The sequence below is a fragment of the Taudactylus pleione genome, unplaced genomic scaffold (genome assembly GCF_031769625.1).
Source record: "Taudactylus pleione unplaced genomic scaffold, aTauple2 ptg000602l, whole genome shotgun sequence".
NCBI classification, from domain to species: Eukaryota; Metazoa; Chordata; class Amphibia; order Anura; family Myobatrachidae; genus Taudactylus; species Taudactylus pleione.
The window spans coordinates 6769173-6792281 of NW_028285004.1; the positions used below are offsets into that span (position 1 = coordinate 6769173).

Genomic DNA, 23109 nt, shown 5'->3' on the forward strand with positions numbered 1-23109 from the left:
ACAGCTACGTCGATGACAGTGACAGCTACACTGATGACAGAGACAGTGACTTCTACAACAATGACAGTGACAGGTGTTTTTTTTATGACAGTGACAGCGGCAGCTACACCGATGACTTTGACAGGTGTTTTTTTATGACAATGACAGCAACAGCTACGTCGATGACAGTGACAGCAACAGCTACGCCGATAACAGTGACAGTAACAGCGACAGCTACGCTGATGACAGTGACAGTGACCGGTGTTTTTTTAATGACAGTGACAGCTACACTGATAACAGTGACGACGACAGCTATGCAGATGACAGTGACAGCTACACCGATGACAGTGACAGTGACAGCTACACAAATTGCAGTGACAAGTGTTTTTTTATGACAGTGACAGCGACAGCTACGCCAATGACAGTGACAGCGACAGCTACGCTGATGACAGCGACAGCTACACCGATGACAGTGACAGGTGTTTTTGTATGACAGTAACAGCGATAGCTACACTGATGACTTTGACAGGTGTTTTTTTTATGACAGCGACAGCTACACCGAAGACAGTAACAGCGACAGCTACGCCGATGACAGTGACAGCGACAGCTACACCGAAGACAGTGACAGCTACACAAACTACAGTGGCAGGTTTTTTTTATGACAGTGACAGCGACAGCTACACCGATGACAGTGACAGGTGTTTTTTTATGACAGTGACAGCAACAGCTCTGCCAATGACAGTGACAGCTACACCGATGACAGTGACAGGTGTTTTTTTATGACAGCGACAGCTATGCTGATAGTGACAGCGACAGCTACACCAATGACAGTGACAGGTGTTTTTTTGACAGTGACAGCGACAGCTTCACCCGATGACAGTGACAGCAACAGCTACACTGATGACAGTGACAGCTACACAAATTACAGTGACAGGTGTTTTTTTATGACAGTGACAGCAACAGCTACACCGATGACAATGACAGGTGTTTTTTTATGACAGTGACAGCAACAGCTATGCTGATGACAGTGACAGTGACAGCTACACCGATGACAGTGACAGGTGTTTTTTTATGACAGTGACAGCGACAGCTACACCGATGACAGTGACAGTTTTTTTTATTATGACAGCGACAGCTACGCCGATGACAGTGACAGCAACAGCTATGCTGATGACAGCGACAGCTACACCGATGATAGTGACAGGTGTTTTTTTATGAAAGTGACAGCGACAGCTACACCAATGACAGTGACAGGTGTGTTTTTTGACAGTGACAGTGACAGATACACCGATGACAGTGACAGGTGTTTTTCTTTATGACAGTGACAGCGACAGCTATGCCGATGACAGTTACAGGTGTTTTTTTATGACAGTGACAGCGACAGCTGCGCCGATGACATTGACAGCTACACCAATGACAGTGACAGGTGTTTTTCTTTATGACAGTGACAGCGACAGCTATGCCGATGACAGTTACAGGTGTTTTTTTATGACAGTGACAGTGACAGCTGCGCCGATGACAGTGACAGCTACACCATTGACATTGACAGCTACAACGATGACAGTGACAGATGTTTTTTTTTATGACAGTGACAGCGACAGCTATGCCGATGACAGTGGAAGGTGTTTTTTTATGACAGTGACAGTGACAGCTGCGCTGATGACAGCGACAGCTACACCATTGACATTGAAAGCTACAACGATGACAGTGACAGGTGTTTTTTTTAAGACAGTGACAGCGACAGCTACACCAATGACAGTTACATGTGTTTTTTTTATGACAGCGACAGCTACACCAATGACAGTGAAAGATGTTTTTGTATGACAGTGACAGTGACAGCTGCGCCGATGACAGTGACAGCTACACCATTGAAATTGACAGCTACACCGAAGACAGTAGCAGCGACAGCTACGCCGATGACAGTGACAGCAACAGCTACACTGATGACAGTGACAGGTGTTTTTTTATGACAGTGACAGCGACAACTACGCCAGTGACAGTGACAGCTACACCGATGACAATGACAGGTGTTTTTTATGACAGTGACAGCAACAGCTATGCTGATGACAGTGACAGGTGTTTTTTTATGACAGTGACAGCGACAGCTACACCGATGACAGTGACAGTTTTTTTTATTATGACAGCGACAGCTACGCCGATGACAGTGACAGCAACAGCTATGCTGATGACAGCGACAGCTACACCGATGATAGTGACAGGTGTTTTTTTTATGAAAGTGACAGCGACAGCTACACCAATGACAGTGACAGGTGTGTTTTTTGACAGTGACAGTGACAGATACGCCGATGACAGTGACAGCTACACAATTGACATTGACAGCTACACCAATGACAGTGACAGGTGTTTTTCTTTATGACAGTGACTGCGACAGCTATGCCGATGACAGTGAAAGGTGTTTTTTTATGACAGTTACAGTGACAGCTGCGTTGATGACAGCGACAGCTACACCATTGACATTGACAGCTACAACGATGACAGTGACAGGTGTTTTTTTTAAGACAGTGACAGCGACCATGGCCGCCAAGAGCCAAGGCGGGCCCCAGTAATAGGGGGCGTGGCCTAATCTCGGGAGGCGTGGCCACGCCCCCTTGCCGGAGAAAAGATTAGAAAAAAAGATTTGCGCTCTGAACCCCCGCAGCCCGGCGCAAAGCCAGGGGGGCGCGATCAGTGTGATCACTCCCCCACACAGGCATAGGAGACTGCTGTGGCTGCTGCTCAGCAGCTACGAGCAGTCTCCAACTGCAGCTCAGCACACGCTGTGTTCTGGGCTGCTGTGAGGGAGGGGCGGCGACGGACCCGGGCCCCTCAGGAAGCCTGAGGGGAATCTGTACCCGCTCCCCCCCCTCTCGGCGCCCCTGACAGCGACAGCTACACCAATGACAGTGACAGTGACAGCTACACCGATGACAGTGACAGGTGTTTTTTTATGACAGTGACAGCGACAGCTATGCTGATGACAGTGACAGCGACAGCTACACCAATGACAGTGACAGCTACACCGATGATAGTGACAGGTGTTTTTTTTATGACAGTGACAGCGACAGCTACACCAATGACAGTGACAGCTACACCGATGATAGTGACAGCTACACCGATGATAGTGACAGGTGTTTTTTTTATGACAGTGACAGCGACAGCTACACCAATGACAGTGACAGCTACACCGATGATAGTGACAGGTGTTTTTTCATGACAGTGACAGCTACGCTGATGACAGTGACAGTGACAGCTACACCATTGACATTGACAGGTGTTTTTTTAATGACAGTGACAGCTACACCCAGGGCTGCCATTAGAAATTGTGGGGCCCGGGACTGACAAAATAGGCAGGGCCCCTGGGCCCTCCACCCCCCTTCCCCCGCTACCGCATGAGTCATGACTTACCTTATAGCCTTGAAGAATGAGCCTTCCTTCTGCCATTCTCCTCCAGGTCTGTCCGGCACTGCTCATCACACGCCGCGGCTCCTCTGACATCTTCCTTCCAGCGGCGTGTCATGATGTCATGCGCACCGACTCCAAAGGAAAATAAAATTTGAATTGAACACGGGTATACGCAGGATTTTCGGGGGGGGGGGGTGTCTTATATACACACACATATGCACACATATATATATATACAGGGTATAGCATATATATATATATATATGTGTACATACATACATACATATATACATATAGCAAGTGAACGGAGGCTCTCCAAAATAATGCAACAAAGCTAGGCAAATAGTTTCAACGTTTTGAGATTTTATTATCTCGTCTTCAGGATACATCCTGAAGACGAGATAATAAAATGTCGAAACGTTGAAACTATTTGCCTAGCTTTTAGGGGTGTGCACCGGCCACTTTTCGTGTTTTGTGTTTTGGTTTTGGATCTGGATCTTTCTTCGTGTTTTGGATCTGGATTGGTTTTGCCAAAACCACCCTTCCGTGTTTTGGGTTCTGGGTTTTGTGTTTTGGATCTGTATTTTTTTTTTAAAAAGCATAAAAACAGCTAAAATCACAGAATTTCTTGGTTTCTCTGCTCCTATGCTATTATTAACCTCAATAACCTTAATTTCCACTCATTTCCAGTCTATTCTGAACACCTCACACCTCACAATAGTGTTTTCATGTCCAAAAGGTTGCACCGAGGTAGCTGGATGACTATGCTAAGCGACACGAGTGGGCGGCACAAACACGTGACCCATCTAGGAGTGACACTGCAGTGGCAGACAGGATGGCAGTTAGAAAAACTAGGCCCCAAACTGTACATAATGCAAAGAAAAAAAAGAAGTGCAAGATGGAATTGTCCTTGGGCCCTCCCACCCACCCTTATTTTGTATAAACAGGACATGCACACTTTAATAAATCAATCATTTCAGCGCCAGGGTCTGCCACACAACTGTGGCTGAAATGATTGGTTCGTTTGGGCCCCCACAAAACAAGCTGGCAATTAATGTGTCCCTGCACAAACTGGCTCTACGGAGGCAAGATGTCATCCTCATCCACCGATTCCTCACCCTCTTCAGTGTGTACATCCTCATCCTCACAAAGTATTAACTCGTCCCCACTTGAATCCACCACCACAGGTCCCTCTGTACCTTCTGGAGGCTGGTCTCCCTGGAAGAGCTGATAATTCATTTTGATGAACATCATCTTCTCCACATTCTGTGGAAGCAACCTCCTACGCCTTTCGCTGACAAGGTTTCCGGCTGCACTAAACACTCTTTCGGAGTACACACTGGAGGGGGGGCAACTCAGGTAAAATAGAGCCAGCTTGTACAGGGGCCTCCAAATTGCCTCTTTTTCCTGCCAGTACAGGTATGGACTGTCTGACATGCCTACTTGGATGCTGTCACCGATGTAATCCTCCACCATTCTGTCAATGGTGACAGTATCATATGCAGTGACAGTAGACATGTCAGAAATTGTTGCCAGGTCCTTCAGTCCGGACCAGATGTCCAAACTTGGTCCTGCCTGCCCTGCATCACCGCCAGCGGGTTGCTTAGGATACCTAAGTTTTTTCCTGGCAGCCCCAGTTGCGGGAGAAAATGAAGAAGGAGCCGTTGACGTGTCACGTTCCGCTTCAGCTGATAGTGTGTTCACCAGCAGGTCTTTGCACCTCTGCAGGCTTGTGTCGGCCGGAAAGAGAGACACCACATAGGCTTTAAACCTAGGATCAAGCACGGTGGCCAAAATGTAGTGGTCTGATTTCAACAGATTGACCACCCTGGAATCCTGGCAAAGCGAATGAAGGGCTTCATCCACAAGTCCCACATGCCGAGTGGAATCGCTCCGTCTTAGCTCCTCCTTCACTTTCTCCAGCTGCTTCTGCAAAAGCCTGATGAGGGGAATGACCTGACTCAAGCTGGCTGTGTCTGAACTGACTTCACGTGTGGCAAGTTCGAAGGGCTGGAGAACCTTGCACAACACGGAAATCATTCTCCACTGCGCTTGAGTCAGGTGCATACCCCCTCCTTTGCCTATGTCATAGGTGGATGTATAGGCTTGTATGGCCTTTTGCTGCTCCTCCATCCTCTGAAGCATATAGAGGGTTGAGTTCCACCGCGTCACAACCTCTTGCTTCAGGTGATGGCGGGGCAGGTTCAAGAGTGTTTGCTGGCGCTCCAGTCTTCGGCACGCAGTCGCTGAATGGCGAAAGTGGCCAGAAATTTTTCGGGCCACCCAAAGCGTCTCCTGCACGCCCCTGTCGCTTTTCAGAAAATTCTGCACCACCAAGTTTATTGTGTGAGCAAAACATGGGACGTGCTGGAATTTGCCCAGATGTAATGCCCGCACAATATTGGTGGCGTTGTCAGATATCACAAATCCCCAGGAGAGTCTAAGTGGGGTAAGCCACTGGGCGATGATTTCCCTCAGTTTCTCTAAGAGGTTGTCGGCGGTGTGCCTCTTACTGAAACCGGTGATACACAGCGTAGCCTGCCTTGTAACGAGCTGGCATTTCTGAGATGCTGCTACTGGTGACGCTGCTGCTGTTGCTGCGTAAGGTGATACATCTACCCAGTGGGCTGTCACAGTCATATAGTCCTTAGTCTGCCCTGTTCCACTTGTCCACATGTCCGTGGTTAAGTGGACATTGTGTACAACGGCATTTTTCAGGACACTGAGGACACTTTTTCTGACGTTTCTGTACAGTCTCGGTATCGCCTGCCTAGTGAAGTGGAATCTAGACGGGATTTGGAACCGGGGACACACTACCTCCATCAATTGTCTAAATCCCACTGCACTAATGGCGGATACCGGACGCACGTCTAACACCAACATAGCAGTCAAGGCCTCAGTTATACGTTTTGCTTCAGGATGACTGCTGTCGTACTTCATCCTCCTCGCTAAGGACTGTTGGAGGGTCAATTGTTTAGTAAAAGTAGTGGTGTTCCTACTTCCTCTCTGGGATGATGAACGACTCCCAGCAGCAGCAACAGCAGTAGGCGTAGCAATGCAGGATCCTCCAGAGGAATCCCGGATAGGAGAGTCAGTCATGCCAGTGACATGGCCTGCAGGACTACTTCCGATCCTGACTAAGGAGGAAATTGACGAGGAGGGAGTTGACGGTGTGGTTTGCAGGCGCTTGGATACAACAGGACAACGGGATTTAGGTGTCCCTGGACTGCTTACGGTCTTAGCCAAAGTTTCTGAACTTGACAGTAACTTTTTATGAACGCGCTGCAGGTGCCGTATAAGGGAGGATGTTCCTAGGTGGTTGACGTCCCTACCCCTACTTATTTCACCTTTACATATGGTACATATGGCAAGACAGTTGTTGTCCGGATTTGGATAGAAATATTGCCAGACCAAAGAGGTGGAATGTTTGGTCTTCTGCCCAGGCATGACCGTGATGGGCTTTTTCATCCCACGGACAACAACTGTCTCCCCCGGAGCCTGATTTAAACAAACCACATCACCATCAGAATCCTCCTCGCCAACTTCCTCCTCAGCGCCAGCTACACCAGTATCCTCATCCTGTTGTACTTCAACAGTGACATCTTCAATTTGCATATCAGCAAGTGGACTGTGGGTGCTCCTTTCAGCACTTGCAGGGGGCGTGCAAATGGTGGAAAGAGCCACCTCTTCCCGTCCAGTGCTGGGAAGGTCAGGCATCGCAACCACCACCACACTTGGACTCTCCTTGGGGATTTGTGATATCTTCTTAGAAAGCACAGTTCTTCGCTGTGCTTTTGCCAGCTTAACTCTTTTGATTTTTTTAGTGGGAGGAGGGCTTCCATCGTCATGTGAAGCTGAACCACTAGTCATGAACATACTAGGGATCGACCTTAGCCGTTCCTTGCCACTCCGTGTCGTAAATGGCATATTGGCAAGTTTACGTTTCTCTTCAGCTGATTTAAATGTCTTTTTCAAGGTCATTTTCCTGAACTCTGCCATTTGGGATTGTATGTGCCCTCTACTATGACATTGGGCATCGGCCTTGGCAGACGACGTTGATGGCATGTTATCGTCTATGTCATGACTAGTGGCAGCAGCTTCAGCACTAGGAGGAAGTGGTTCTTGATCTTTCTCTATTTTATTTTTATCGGAGAAAGTTTGGTCCTCCATTTATGTTATATCGATTTGATATATACGTGCGGCTAAACACAGAAAATAATTTTTTTTTTGGTTTGGACTGGAGTGTACTTTGTGGGTTACAGCACCCTTTAACGGTCAAGCCAGCCGGCCCTTTACTTATGACACAGGCGCACTCTTGGCACTACTTTGTTGATGCACGTGCGGCTACTGCGCACACAATTCACAAACACAGAAAATAATTTTTTTTTGGTTTGGACTGGAGTGTACTTTCGGGGGTTACAGCACCCTTTAACGGTCAAGCCAGCCGGCCCTTTACTTATGACACAGGCGCACGCTTGGCACTACTTTGTTGATGCACGTGCGGCTACTGCGCACACAATTCACAAACACAGAAAATAATTTTTTTTTGGTTTGGACTGGAGTGTACTTTCGGGGGTTACAGCACCCTTTAACGGTCAAGCCAGCCGGCCCTTTACTTATGACACAGGCGCACGCTTGGCACTACTTTGTTGATGCACGTGCGGCTACTGCGCACACAATTCACAAACACAGAAAATAATTTTTTTTTTGGTTTGGACTGGAGTGTACTTTGGGGGTTACAGCACCCTTTAACGGTCAAGCCAGCCGGCCCTTTACTTATGACACAGGCGCACGCTTGGCACTACTTTGTTGATGCACGTGCGGCTACTGCGCACACAATTCACAAACACAGAAAATAATTTTTTTTTGGTTTGGACTGGAGTGTACTTTCGGGGGTTACAGCACCCTTTAACGGTCAAGCCAGCCGGCCCTTTACTTATGACACAGGCGCACGCTTGGCACTACTTTGTTGATGCACGTGCGGCTACTGCGCACACAATTCACAAACACAGAAAATAATTTTTTTTTTGGTTTGGACTGGAGTGTACTTTGGGGGTTACAGCACCCTTTAACGGTCAAGCCAGCCAGCCCTTTACTTATGACACAGGCGCACGCTTGGCACTACTTTGTTGATGCACGTGCGGCTACTGCGCACACAATTCACAAACACAGAAAATAATTTTTTTTTGGTTTGGACTGGAGTGTACTTTCGGGGGTTACAGCACCCTTTAACGGTCAAGCCAGCCGGCCCTTTACTTATGACACAGGCGCACGCTTGGCACTACTTTGTTGATGCACGTGCGGCTACTGCGCACACAATTCACAAACACAGAAAATAATTTTTTTTTGGTTTGGACTAGAGTGTACTTTCGGGGGTTACAGCACCCTTTAACGGTCAAGCCAGCCGGCCCTTTACTTATGACACAGGCGCACGCTTGGCACTACTTTGTTGATGTACGTGCGGCTACTGCGCACACAATTCACAAACACAGAAAATAATTTTTTTTTGGTTTGGACTGGAGTGTACTTTCGTGGGTTACAGCACCCTTTAACGGTCAAGCCAGCCGGCCCTTTACTTATGACACAGGCGCACGCTTGGCACTACTTTGTTGATGCACGTGCGGCTACTGCGCACACAATTCACAAACACAGAAAATAATTTTTTTTTTGGTTTGGACTGGAGTGTACTTTGGGGGTTACAGCACCCTTTAACGGTCAAGCCAGCCGGCCCTTTACTTATGACACAGGCGCACGCTTGGCACTACTTTGTTGATGCACGTGCGGCTACTGCGCACACAATTCACAAACACAGAAAATAATTTTTTTTTGGTTTGGACTGGAGTGTACTTTCGGGGGTTACAGCACCCTTTAACGGTCAAGCCAGCCGGCCCTTTACTTATGACACAGGCGCACGCTTGGCACTACTTTGTTGATGCACGTGCGGCTACTGCGCACACAATTCACAAACACAGAAAATAATTTTTTTTTGGTTTGGACTGGAGTGTACTTTCGGGGGTTACAGCACCCTTTAACGGTCAAGCCAGCCGGCCCTTTACTTATGACACAGGCGCACGCTTGGCACTACTTTGTTGATGCACGTGCGGCTACTGCGCACACAATTCACAAACACAGAAAATAATTTTTTTTTTGGTTTGGACTGGAGTGTACTTTGGGGGTTACAGCACCCTTTAACGGTCAAGCCAGCCGGCCCTTTACTTATGACACAGGCGCACGCTTGGCACTACTTTGTTGATGCACGTGCGGCTACTGCGCACACAATTCACAAACACAGAAAATAATTTTTTTTTTGGTTTGGACTGGAGTGTACTTTCGGGGGTTACAGCACCCTTAACGGTCAAGCCAGCCGGCCCTTTACTTATGACACAGGTGCACGCTTGGCACTACTTTGTTGATGCACGTGCGGCTACTGCGCACACAATTCACAAACACAGAAAATAATTTTTTTTTTGGTTTGGACTGGAGTGTACTTTCGGGGGTTACAGCACCCTTAACGGTCAAGCCAGCCGGCCCTTTACTTATGACACAGGCGCACGCTTGGCACTACTTTGTTGATGCACGTGCGGCTACTGCGCACACAATTCACAAACACAGAAAATAATTTTTTTTTGGTTTGGACTGGAGTGTACTTTCGGGGGTTACAGCACCCTTTAACGGTCAAGCCAGCCGGCCCTTTACTTATGACACAGGCGCACGCTTGGCACTACTTTGTTGATGCACGTGCGGCTACTGCGCACACAATTCACAAACACAGAAAATATATTATTATTTTAGCACTTGGGGGGAGCACCCCTGATGGACAGAGCACCCCCTGGACAACACTACAGCACTTCTTTAGGACTGGGACACTGCACAGGACTTTGGAGTGGACACAGCCCCTATGGAGAACTGACTGCACAACACAGTCCAGCCAGCCCCTATGGACTTTGAAGTAGTGGACACAGCCCCTATTAACAACAGCAGCACAGCACAACACAGCCAGCCCCTATGGACTTTGAAGTAGTGGACAACAGCAGCACTACACTACACTACACTACACAGCCCTAACTCCCACCCTCCCTCTTCACTGTCCACAGCCGAGTGAGAAAATGGCGCCGACGCGGGTACCTTATATAGGATCCAAAACCCGCGAGACTCGGAAGGCGGGATGATGACGTTTTGCCTCGATTTCAGATCCGAGTCAGGCGGGAAAAGTCGAGCCTGACTCGGATCGGACTCGGATCGGGGGGGCTCGGGGGGGTTCGGATTTCAGAAATCCGAACCCGCTCACCCCTACTAGCTTTGTTGCATTATTTTGGAGTGCCTCCATTCACTTGCTGCATTTGGATCTCTTGCTGGGATACCTTGGAGGGCACCCGTGAAGTTTATCTGAATGGTGTTTGGAGTGCTGCCCGTCTGGTGATATATATATATATATATATATATATATATATATATATAGTTCATTCCTATAGTGTGGTGTAGCAACCACACACAAAAAGGAAAAGGCGTCACACCTGGACTTTGTGATAAATATTATATTGAAGTCATCAAATATACAAATAGTCTGGTCGACATTTCAAGGTCTTACGACCTTTTCACAGTCCTGATGAAAAGGTCGTAAGACCTTGAAACGTTGACCAGACTATTTGTATATTTGATGACTTCAATATAATATTTTTCACAAAGTCCAGGAGTGCCGCCTTTTCCTTTTTGTGTGTGGTTGCTACACCACACCATAGGAATGAACTATATATACGCTGCAGGAAGGCACCTGGTGGTATTCTCTTCTTCCTGAGTGCCGAGCGACAAGTTGCATATATATATATATACACACATATTATACAGTTTATAGCAAACATGTATATATTATATATAACACACATATACACATTAACACATACATGTACATATATACACACTAACACATGCATACACATATACACTCTTACACATATATACACACACAGTATGTACACTCTAACACATACATACACATATATACACACAGTATGTACACTCTGACACATACATACACATATATACACACTAACACATGCATACACATATGCACTCTTACACACATACACTAACATACATACACACACAGTATATACACTATAACATATACATATATAATACACATATATACACACTGACATATATATATATATATATATATATATATACATACACATATATACACTGTAACACAAACATACACATATATACATACTAACATACATATATATATACACACTAACATATATACACTGTAACACATACAGACACATACATACACATGCTAAAACACAGTACATACTTATTATTACTTACATTTTGATGCAACAGGAGGTTGCTAATGATAGCGGGCACCTCGCATCATTAGCCCCGCCCCCTCCACAATGCCGCGATTCGCGGGTGTATGGGGGGCGGAGCTTGTCACCTTGGCTCCGCCCCCATTGCAGTCACAGACTGTAGAGGGGAATCTGGCCGGCCCATGGGAAGGGGAAGGGTAAGTGTGAGCTGTACACCGGGGGTAGGATCGGGCACGGGCCCCCTTCCATACTGCAAGGGTCCGGGCCCGGGACTCTAGTCCCGGCAGTCCCCCCCTGATGGTGGCCCTGGCTACACCGATGACAGTGACAGGTTTTTTTACTATGACAGCGACAGCTATGCCGATGACAGTGACAGCGACAGCTATGCTGATGACAGTGACAGCGACAGCTACACCAATGATAGTGACAGGTGTTTCTTTTATGACAGTGACAACGACAGCTACACCAATGACAGTGACAGGTGTTTTTTCATGACAGTGACAGTGACAGCTACGCTGATGACAGTGACAGTGACAGCTGCACCATTGACATTGACAGGTGTTTTTTTTATGACAGTGACAGCTATGCTGATGACAGTGACAGCTACACCGATGACAGTGACAGTGACAGCTACACCATTGACATTGACAGCTACACCGATGACAGGTGTTTTTTTTAAGACAGTGACAGCGACAGCTACACCAATGACAGTGACAGGTGTTTTTCTTTATGACAGTGACAGCTATGCTGATGACAGTGACAGCTACACTGATGACAGTGACAGGTGTTTTTTTTATGACAGCGACAGCTATGCCGATGACAGTTACAGGTGTTTTTTTTTATGAAAGTGACAGCGACAGCTACGCCGATGACAGTGACAGGTGTGTCTTTTTAATTTTTTTCGGGGCAGTAGCTCTTGACAGACAGTAGCACAGCACTGGACAACAGTAGCCATCCAGCCCCTATGGTCAGCGTCAGCAGCAACCAACACACAAATCCCAGCTCCCTCCCTGTGCACACTCCACAGCCGGAATGAAAAATGGCGGTGATCGTGGGACCTTTTATAGAATCCAAAACCTGCGAGAATCCGACAGCGGGATGATGACGTTTTGCTTAGATTTCAGTTCCGAGCTAGGCGGGAAAACCCGAGCCTATCTCGGTTCCTGGCTCGGATCGGGGGGTTCGGATTTCAGAAATCCAAACCCGCTCATCCCTAATTTAAATCAAGAATGTCCAGACAGCATTTAAATGTTGTTTAGACATATGTTTGGACATTTCTGGTTTATATGCATTCATAGGAACCAATATAATTACAGTGTCATAGATACTTTCTCAAGTGGATTTCTAAATACATTTTATACAGTAAGTGTTCCTATCAGCCCTGGCAAGTACTTTTCCTTTTACAGACTGCCCCTAGTGTTTTGTCAGGAAACCCTTTCTTCTTAGGCTGCAGATTCACACATCTTTGTGGTGCTGATCCCATTTCTATTTTGCTAACTACTTTGGGGCTGATACAGATTTGAATGCAAGCAGATTTGCAGATGTATTTGGCATGTTTTCCCAATGCGCATGCCCCAGAGGCGATCATACACAACTACGGGTGATGCTAAGTCGTATGTAGCTCACCTGCATTTCCACCTGCAGTTTTGTGGGGCATAACTGGGTCGTAATGTGGCGCTCACACTTAGGGGTATATTTACATAGGTTAGATTTTGTTTTCTGTTAGATTTTGCATTCAATTTTGGTTCGAATTTAGATTTTTTTAGTTACATTTTTTTGAAGGCATTTACTAAAGCCCAAATCGAATGTCAAATCGAAAAGAACAATTTATTTCAAATGAAATCGAATTTCTGAAAAACATTGATGTTTTCCCATAGATGATAGATCATTTACTAACATTCGGTTTGCAAATCGAATGAACAATTTACTCAAAATCGAACTGCAAATCCCCAAATGAATAGAAGAGCTTCAGCTTTTGTTTTCAGCATGAGCAGTTCGATTTCACACAGATACATGCATGCATCAGTGAGATGCATGCATGTATCTTACTGTAAAAAGCTTGTTAAGTGTTAATGTTAAAACAAAATTACGTGGGGTCCCCCCCTAAAAACACAACCAGCCACGGACTTTTCATAGCCAGTCCTGGTTGTGTAAGAACAGGGAAAAAATTGCGTAGGGTTCCCCTGTACTTAGTGCAACCAGCACCAGACTCTGATCTGGTCCTGGTTCTGGAATTACAGGGGAAAAATGCATAGGGTTCCCTTCCACAACCACACCAGACCCTTTCTAGTGGGTGAGTAATGTCACAGCCAGAGAAACCCTAATGTCACAGCCAGCCAAAACATTACCCCTGACCGCTAGGCAGCCCAGGCTGGGGATCCCTGGGGAGTTGGGGACCCCCCCCAATAAAGGGGTTGCCCTCTCCAGAGCACCCCAGGCCGTTAGTCCAGGGCTATTTCCTGCACCCCTGGATGGTGGGTGCCGGGTTGATAGTGTAAAAGTGTTATGTAAAAAGAGTAGTGTAAACATTGTCTTTACGAGTAGAACTGCAGATTCCAGCAAGCCTCCCCCGCATGCTGGTACTTAGAGAACCACAAGTAGCAGCATGTGGGGCATTAAGGGCCCACTGGTACCTGTAATTCACCTGTAAAGAAATGTTTAAATAAAGACAATACACACACCGTGACAGTATAGGTTTAATATATACATATACACACACTCATACATACTCACCTACATTACCTGGACCAGTCCTCTTCTCTTTGTAAGCATCCTTGGTCTTCGTAAAATAAAAAACCTAAAAAACTGACCCACGAACTAGGTCCCATCCTGGGCCCTTAATGCCCCGCATGCTGGGACCTGCAGTTCTACTGGTAAAGACAATGTTTACACTTCTCTTTTTACACTATACTTCTACACTATCAACCCGGCACCCACCGCCAACGGGTGCTGAGGATAGCCCCGGGCTTCCATACTAGCCTAGCCTGGCTGTGACAATAACCCCCCGCTAGAAAGGGTCCGGTGCTGTTTGTGGAAATTACAGGGGAACCCTATGCTTTTTGTTCCCCGTTATTTAAGAACCAGGACAGGATCAGAGCCTGGTGCTGATTGTGCTAAGTACAGGGGAAATCCTACGCAATTTTCCCCCTGTATTTACACAACCAGGACTGGCTATTCAAGTCCGAGGCTGGTTGTGCTTTTAGGGGGGACCAAACGTCATTTAAAAAAAAAATATAACACTAAACAAGCTTTTTACAGTAAGATACATGCATGCATCTCACTGATGTACACATAGGTGATTGAGTCAGCATCTCAAGCTCTAAGGCTGCACAAGCATATGCAAAGTTATCATTCGTGCCCACCCTTTATGAGATGCATCTGAACAGAGAGGCATGTGCATGTTCAAATGGGATATGTTCAATATCCTGGCAGAATCCTGGTGCCAGCATCCCAACCGCCTGAATCCCGAAGCTAAGTATAGTGGTTATGGAAAGGGTTAGGTACTAGAGGGAGGGTTAGGTTTAAGGTGCGGGGAGGGCGAGGTTAGGTTTAGGGTGAGGGATGTTAGGTTTAGGCACTAGGGGGGGAGGTTAGGTTTAGGCACCGAGAAGGGAGGGTTAGGATTCGGGTAGGAAGAGGTGGAGGGTTAGGATACCGACCGACAGGTGTCAGTATCCTATCCCTGTCGGGATGCACGCGTCAGGATTTTGAACAACGACATCTCGTACCCATGCCGTTCAAACATGCACCATCTTAAATAATGGGACCATACAATATTTTAGACCGTAAGCATACTTTTAAGACCTTAATATGTCTTAAAATTTTTGTAGTATAGTTTTGAAACATACAGTACCAGCAATTATTGCAAGTACTCTGGTCAGCTGCACACTTTCCTTGAGTGCTAGAGCATGCCCACCGCCTCTCACAGACTGGCTGTCCTATGTATCTCTCATCTACCTAATTATACACGTTTAAGATAACGTTTATATTGATAGAGAATATTTGTGACACCTTTGTAAACTGTATGTAGTTTAATAAGTAAATGTCTAATATACACATGGATGTTAGTATGATACTTTGTATGTGACAGTCTGCATATGTGTGAGTATGTATGTCCTTGTAATTATTATTTTTTTTCATACAGTATTTCTAATGTCTGAAATGCATCTTATAGTCAGACAAATATGGTATCTATGAGATTGATGTTTTATTGCAATATGGATAAGTATTTTTCTCAGGGGTTAATCAGCCTATATCCTTATTTAGATGTGCCTTAGTTAGATATATAATGCTTAGATTTTTGTCCTATTATTAATTTACTAAATAGAAATTTACAAATACAACCTGAGCCAATTATATTTCAGGAGGCATTAGCACTTACATTCTCAGATCTCGTTTTTACTGTAGCAATGTGTTTTCTACTTTCTACCTACAGACATCAATGAGTGCAAAGAGTCAAACCTTTGTCATCAGCGCTGCTTTAATAGTATTGGAAGTTATCACTGTGGGTGCGATCCAGGCTTTCATTTGAAAGGCAGAAGATGTTTTGGTATGGATTAAATTTTTGTTGTTACTATGAGATAATGGGACAGAATAAATAATTAAACAGACTAACTCACTTTAGTGTAGCCCAATGAGAACCAGCATGGGCAACACCATGGTTTAGGGAGCACTTCAAACATATATTGAAAAAAGGTCCTGTTGCTATTGTGAAATGGTGCCCTAAACAGTTTTTATGTTTATTACTACCAAGTCCCTTTTTCACATTAGATCTTATATATAAAAGACATCAACACACAGTTGTATACAAATGTTTTGGCACTCCTGGTCAAATTGCATGCTAATTAGAGATGAGCGGTTCGGATACTGGGGGCACTACTAGTGGGGACATACTACTTGGGACACTACTAGTGGAGGCATATGACTGGGGGAACTACTAATGGGGACATACTACTTGGGGCACAACTACTGGGGGCACTTCTAATGGGGGCATACTACTAGGGGCATTTGTAATGGGGGCACTACTAATGGGGGTGTACTACTATGGACACTACTACTGGGGGCATACTACCAGGGACATCACTACTGGGGGCACTACTACTGGGGGCATACTACTGGGGGCACTACTACTGGGGGCATACAACTGGGGGCATACTACTAGGGGCATACTACTAGGGACACTACTACTGGGGGCATACAACTTTGGGCACTACTAATGGGGGCATACTACTGAGGGAACTGCATAGGGGGCACTACTACTGAGGGCATTGTGTAAGGGACACCACTGCTGGGGGTATTGTGTAAGGGACACTATTGCTGTGGGCATTGTATAAGGGGCACTACTACTGTGGGCATTGTATAAGGGGCATTACTACTGTGGGCTTTGTGTATAAGGGCACTACGTGTGTGTCTGAACATAAATAAGATACACTACTTTATGGTGTAATGTGAATCAGGGGCACTATGTGTGGTGTAATGTGAATAAGATTGTGCACTGTGACTCCTTGGGTTGTAGACCACTGTGTAAACAAGTACTGTGACTCTGCTGGCCGTACCCCACTTCCCAAGGACCATTCCATCTTGCACTACCTTTCGTTTCTGCCACTGTTGTGTGGCAATGTTTCATAGATGTGCTTTAAACTGTGGTGTCTGTGCTGCTGCGCCGCTGCTCTGACGCTTAGTAAGCAGTCAGCTCACTGCAACCTTTGGCCAATAATGGTGAAAACTATAATTTAAACTGTGAGGTTGTCTAAATTGACTGTAAATGACTGTAAATTAATGTTATTGAGGTTAATAACACTCTAGGAAGAAAAAAAGCCCAATTTATGTGATTTTAGCTTTTTTTGTCAATTTTTGAAAAAAATCCAAATCCAAAGCCAGTCACCGCAGTTTGGCAAATCCAAATCCGGACGATGAATTAGAACCAAATCCAAATCCGGCAAAAATGGTCCGGCGCACATCCCTAATGTTAAGTGAAAAGAAGTTAAAATAATATATATAGGGTACAGATGTAAACAAACATTAAACATTCTTGCACATTTTAATGCAATTACTATTATTTATTTCCTTAATCACACCCTCCTGGCTTAGACAGAGACATACATGTCTCCCAGGAGCTACATGCTTTAGTCTTGCAACAGTCCTCCAGCAGAAGAGATTTGTCACTGGGGAGTTGAACAACTGTGTAGAGCTTACTCCATTCTCCCACTTGGAACCTCTGATGCCTCTGCGGGGTTTTTGAATGAAGCTAAAGAAATACGTTGTTCTCACTGTGAGGCACCCCAGCAGACTCCTGAGAATATCTGTCACAATTTATAGGAATCACTGAGCAGATAACTAGTAGTGATGGGCCACAGTAGCTGGCGGTCATTAATTAGTTATATGATATTATTTACAAGATAACATTATTATTATTATTATTATTACTAGCTGGGATACCCGGAGTTGCCCGGGTTGAAGACTGGACCCTGTAAGTACACCTGCAGCCTTTAATTGTTCACATTGTCCTCACCTATAACCCCATTCCATTGATCCTGAAAAAGACCCTACAGTTTGCTAACATGCATGCAAACAGTGGCGTAACTACCATGGGTGCAAGGGGTGCGGCTGCTATGATGCCCGAGCTGCCTCTGTGGACCACCGCTTGCCCTGCACCCAGTTACACACACAAGGTGCGCTAGTCCAGTCAGTGCTATCGAGAGGGGCCCGGGTGCCAGCTCACCAGCTGATTACAGCTGGCGCACTTGCAGGCAGTCATGTAGAGACAGTGTCGACAGTCGCGAGGCAATCAGAGCTCGCAGACTGGTAGCCAATCTGCAGTGGCAGCACCATTTGGCTGCTGATCAATGAGCTCTGATTGGCTCACAACAGGTACCAGATTCAAATTGCGCAAGTGCAGTCTGTCCATGTCTGCCACTGCCTGCTGGTGCGACAGCTGTAATTAGCTGGTGGCCAGGCCCCAAATCCACATGGGGCAATACTACTATGTGGAATAATCTGTAAAGGGTATAATGTGTAAGGGGCATTACTGTGTGACTCTGTGTGGCATAATCTGAATGGGATCTGTGTGGCTTAACATGAATGGGCTCTGTGTGAAGGCAAATGTACTGTATGTGTTTTTTTACTTTGAGGAGCTCTTTTAAGGTCTTGCTATGTGGCCTACAAAGTTCTAGTTATGTTGTTGCATGCAAACACACAGGCTCTGGATTTAATACAGACTTGCATGAGTCATCAAGTTTGCTCAGACTTAGGTTAAAAGGATACCTTTGTTGCATTCTTACAAGTTTTTGGCGGACTGCCAATTTCCACTGGAGCTAACCCCAGAACCTGTATAATTTAAGATTGTCCCCATTTTTAGAGATTGTTTGACAGTGTGTGGCCCTGACAAAGTTCAAACCTAAGCAAAAACCCAATCCTGGTCAAACTACACCACCATGCCAAATTTGGTGGAGCTAGGTCCAAAACTGTGGCCGTGCAAGAAAGGACAAACAGACGGACAGACACACTTTCTCGCTTATTATATAGATTATTATTAGTAGTAGTATTATTATAGTAGAACACTCAAATGAAACAAATGACAATACACAAGAGAAACAACCATTGAGAACGCTATACAATGGAATGACAAATAATAACAATAGTGGTCAGTGACCCAGGGCAAGAGTGAGGAGCATAATCTTGATTCTAGATGAAGGGGAGCCAGTGAAAGAGCTGAAAAGGAGGAGAGTTCGAGTCAATGCAGCAAGATAGGAAGAGGAGACAAGCAGCAGCATTGAGGATAAATGTAAGAGGGGAGAGGTGAGATAGAGGAAGATCACAGAATAAGAGGTTGCAATAGTCAAGGGGCCAAATGACAAGGGCATGAATATGAGTGGTGGTAGCCTCCAGGGTGAGGAAAGGCCTGATCCTGGAGATGTTGTAGAGGAGAGAGGTGAAAGTGGCAGGATTGGGAGGGAGGTGAAGGAGAGGGAGTAGTCAAAGATAACACCTAGGCAGCTGACTTGGGGAAGCAAGAAGAGGATAGGAGAGAGGGGGAAGGTGAATGGGCACTGGAGGGGGGAAAACAATGAACTCAGGACCTGATTCAGACCTGCTTGCTAGATGCGTTCGCTTGCAAATTCAGCAAGGCAGGTGATCGCATGGCAAGGCATTAGCATGCCCACTATGTCTTGGCATACAATCGCTTTGTGTATGCAGATGCCCACCAGCCAGTCTTAAGATGCCCACTTGCGCACGTCGTCATCTACAAAAAGTGTGTGCAACCATCGGTAACATCGAGTACCATCGGATGCGATTGCAGCACTTATGCTTGACCATACCCTGCCACAAGCACTGCGAGCACTTCAGTGTAAATACCAGCCAGGTGACGTTTACTATGATGCGGCCTCTTAATTTATGCACACCTCTGAAATGGCATTAAGGTGCTCAGGCAAGCCTGCATTTACCCCTCCACTGCCCCGTTTTTAATGGCCAGCCTCTGTCACCACCCACAAATGGCTTCTCCTGTCACTTATTCACCCGGGCTGTCTCTGTGCAGCGAGTGAACGCTTCCTGTTCTCTCGCAGCGGTTTGCGCATGTGCACTGCGATGCGTATGCATGCGCACAGTGCGAACCATCGGCATCCTAACGAGTGGGTCTGAAACAGGTCCTCAGTCTGTTGAATGTAAGAAACTATGACACATTCAGGAATGGATGGAAGAGAGAGACAGTCGGAGATACGAGTGTGTTGGAGAAGAGCTCAGAGGAGGAGCAATAGATTGTATGTCACCAGCATGCAGGTTGGCCAAAGTAACTGATGAGATCACCAAGGGAGAAAGTGTAGAGAGATAAGAGAAGGGGCCACTCTACCAACAGGAAGAGGAAGAGAGTAGAAGGTAGAGTTGGAAGCAGAGTTAAAGGAAAAACGTTAGAGAGGTAGGAGGACAGAGTCATGGAGCGCAGAGAGCGTATGGTGTGAAGGAAGAGAGGATGGTCACCTGCCACATCTACTGGTTTTATTATTCTCCAATATTCCGCAAATAAATAGTACTTGTGCATACAAATGTGTGGAAATATATTACATTCAAATGTGTAACATGCAAACATTGTGTTGAAGTCATATATATATTATTACTATTATGACTATTATATACAAAACAAGACTGGGCATAAACAAACATACATAATGGGTAAGAAGGCCTGCTTACAGTCTATCACAAATGCATACAATATGAAAAATAGTACACAGTGATATTCTCTACCGTAATGGCACAAAAAGAGCTGCCTGAATGCGTGCCAAAACCGAAAAATGGCACCATCATTTAAAATCACAATAAATAAAACAAATTGGAGATGGCTCCTACTCAAGGCGCTTAATATATATTACATTAATTATACAGTACATGATTAGATGTAGAAAAACATTTGTCCCTTCTATAGTGAACCCTCATGTGGAGCTTGTCTGTCCTTTTTCTTATAGTAGATTCACTTTGCTAGTTCAGTTGTCCTTGGAAACCAGTTACATGAAAATACTGTATAAGAATAAGCATACAGTGTGTAGACCAGCCTCTGGTAAATGGGTATATGTATAGAAATCTTCCCTCTCATGGTGTCACTTAAGGGTTCTATTAAACGTCGATTGGCGCACCCAGAATCACACTCTAGGGAATGATGTATATGCAAACCTTATTGTGTGGGATACAAATAATGAATTATTTACTGACATCTATATTTCCTTGAAGATTTAAATGAATGCCGCCAGACAGTGTGCAGGCCGGACCAACTTTGTAAAAACACACGTGGTAGTTATAAATGCATTGATATATGTCCTTCTGGATTTACTAAGCTGGAAAATGGATCATGTGTAGGTGAGTGTTTCTCATAAATATGTTGTGCCTTATATAAGACTAAAAAATGTAAATGAAACTAGTGAAGGACTGTGCAGAACGAGTCATTATATGTACAACATACAGCAGCAATAGTTTGCAATCTATTTCATCCAGAGTGTCCTGTGCTTGTCCAACAAAGAAGCACCGTAGACACTACAGTGAGAGTTTTTGGAAGTGGAGATGTTGCCAATAGCAACCATTCAGATTCTACTTAACATATACTGTAACTAGCACCTTCTAGAAGATAATAGCTAGAATATGATTGGTTGCTATGGGCAACATCTCCACTCCTAAAAACTCTCACTTTAGGAAATTTAACCCTACATGAGGACAAAAGTGTAAAGGACCTATGCACGTATACATGAAAAATGCAATAGGCATTCTGCAATGAACATATCCTTAAGGCCAGCATTTTAATCTCATATCCATTTACATTCTTCACCATGTTGGACATGTACATCATTATACAAATGAGAGCGCTGTCACTTTAGTGCTCTGTTGCGTTGCTAGACTTTATGAAAGACAAGCACTGCACTGCAAACCATTGAGTGTGGATAATGCTTACTTACATGCATACTCTTGTATCCATCTTAGATATTAATGAGTGCAGAGATGCTACACATCGATGTCAAAACAATCAAATATGTGAGAACGCACTCGGCAGTTATCTCTGCACTTGTCCTCGTGGGTTCAGGTCTGAAGATCCCGGGATGCCTTGTGTAGGTATGTAAAATGTGCATGCATGCTTTTTTTGGTGTTTGTGTTGACTTTTAAATGGTTTCAAGTTAACAAATTTAAATTATTGTATAGATATCAATGAATGTGAAAAGCAAGATGCGTGTCAACACGAATGTAGAAATGTTCTCGGAAGTTATCAATGTCTCTGCCCCACCGGTTATCAGCTAATGGCTAATGGAAAGACGTGTCAAGGTATGGCTGTGCAATACGTGTCAGGTTTATTAAAGTTCAATAGTAAAGTTCACAAGAATGCTATTACAAGTACAATAGGTTTTGCAGATTAAAACTCCTTCCTACCATGTGTGAGAGAGTTTTGCAAAAAAAAAAGTTCATACAGATGCATTAAGCATTAAAGGGACACCTGACATATAATAATTTTATTGCATTGCGCCATTCATGCATTACCATTTCACCTCACATTATCATAACTTGACTCATGAAATCAGTTATACATTTTGTTTGTAGTACCAGTTCTAGCCTCTTTAAGCACTCTTACTGCACGTTACATTAGATTTAGCAAGCAGTGTAGATGCATCGGAGCAAGCATATTTCAGTCAACATTATTAATTCCTATCTCAATTCAAGATGCTGGTCTTTCCCTCCCATTGGCTATCACTCTGGAATGGAGACTTTACCAAACAAATGGCTTCAGTATAATGGGATCTCTCCCCATCATACCAAGGATGGATCTGGACTTTCCTTTTAAGAAGGACAGTTTAACAATTAATAAAGACTCTGGGTTTCTATTCATGAATACACTTACACGTTTATAGCCTTACAATACAAATATAATTACAATTCAAATAAC

The 23109-nt window shown here is 45.0% G+C and overlaps 1 protein-coding gene across 1 annotated transcript in view; it reads left to right on the plus strand.

Annotated features, from left to right (window-relative positions):
* HMCN1 (hemicentin 1) overlaps positions 1–23109 on the plus strand; it is a 563772-nt gene that overhangs the window by 533714 nt on the left and 6949 nt on the right. Inside the window, exons 102-105 of the mRNA XM_088453882.1 lie at positions 16132–16245; positions 21417–21542; positions 22158–22286; positions 22374–22493. Coding sequence (XP_088310008.1) covers positions 16132–16245; positions 21417–21542; positions 22158–22286; positions 22374–22493 — 489 coding nt within the window. The remainder of the gene's footprint in view (positions 1–16131; positions 16246–21416; positions 21543–22157; positions 22287–22373; positions 22494–23109) is intronic.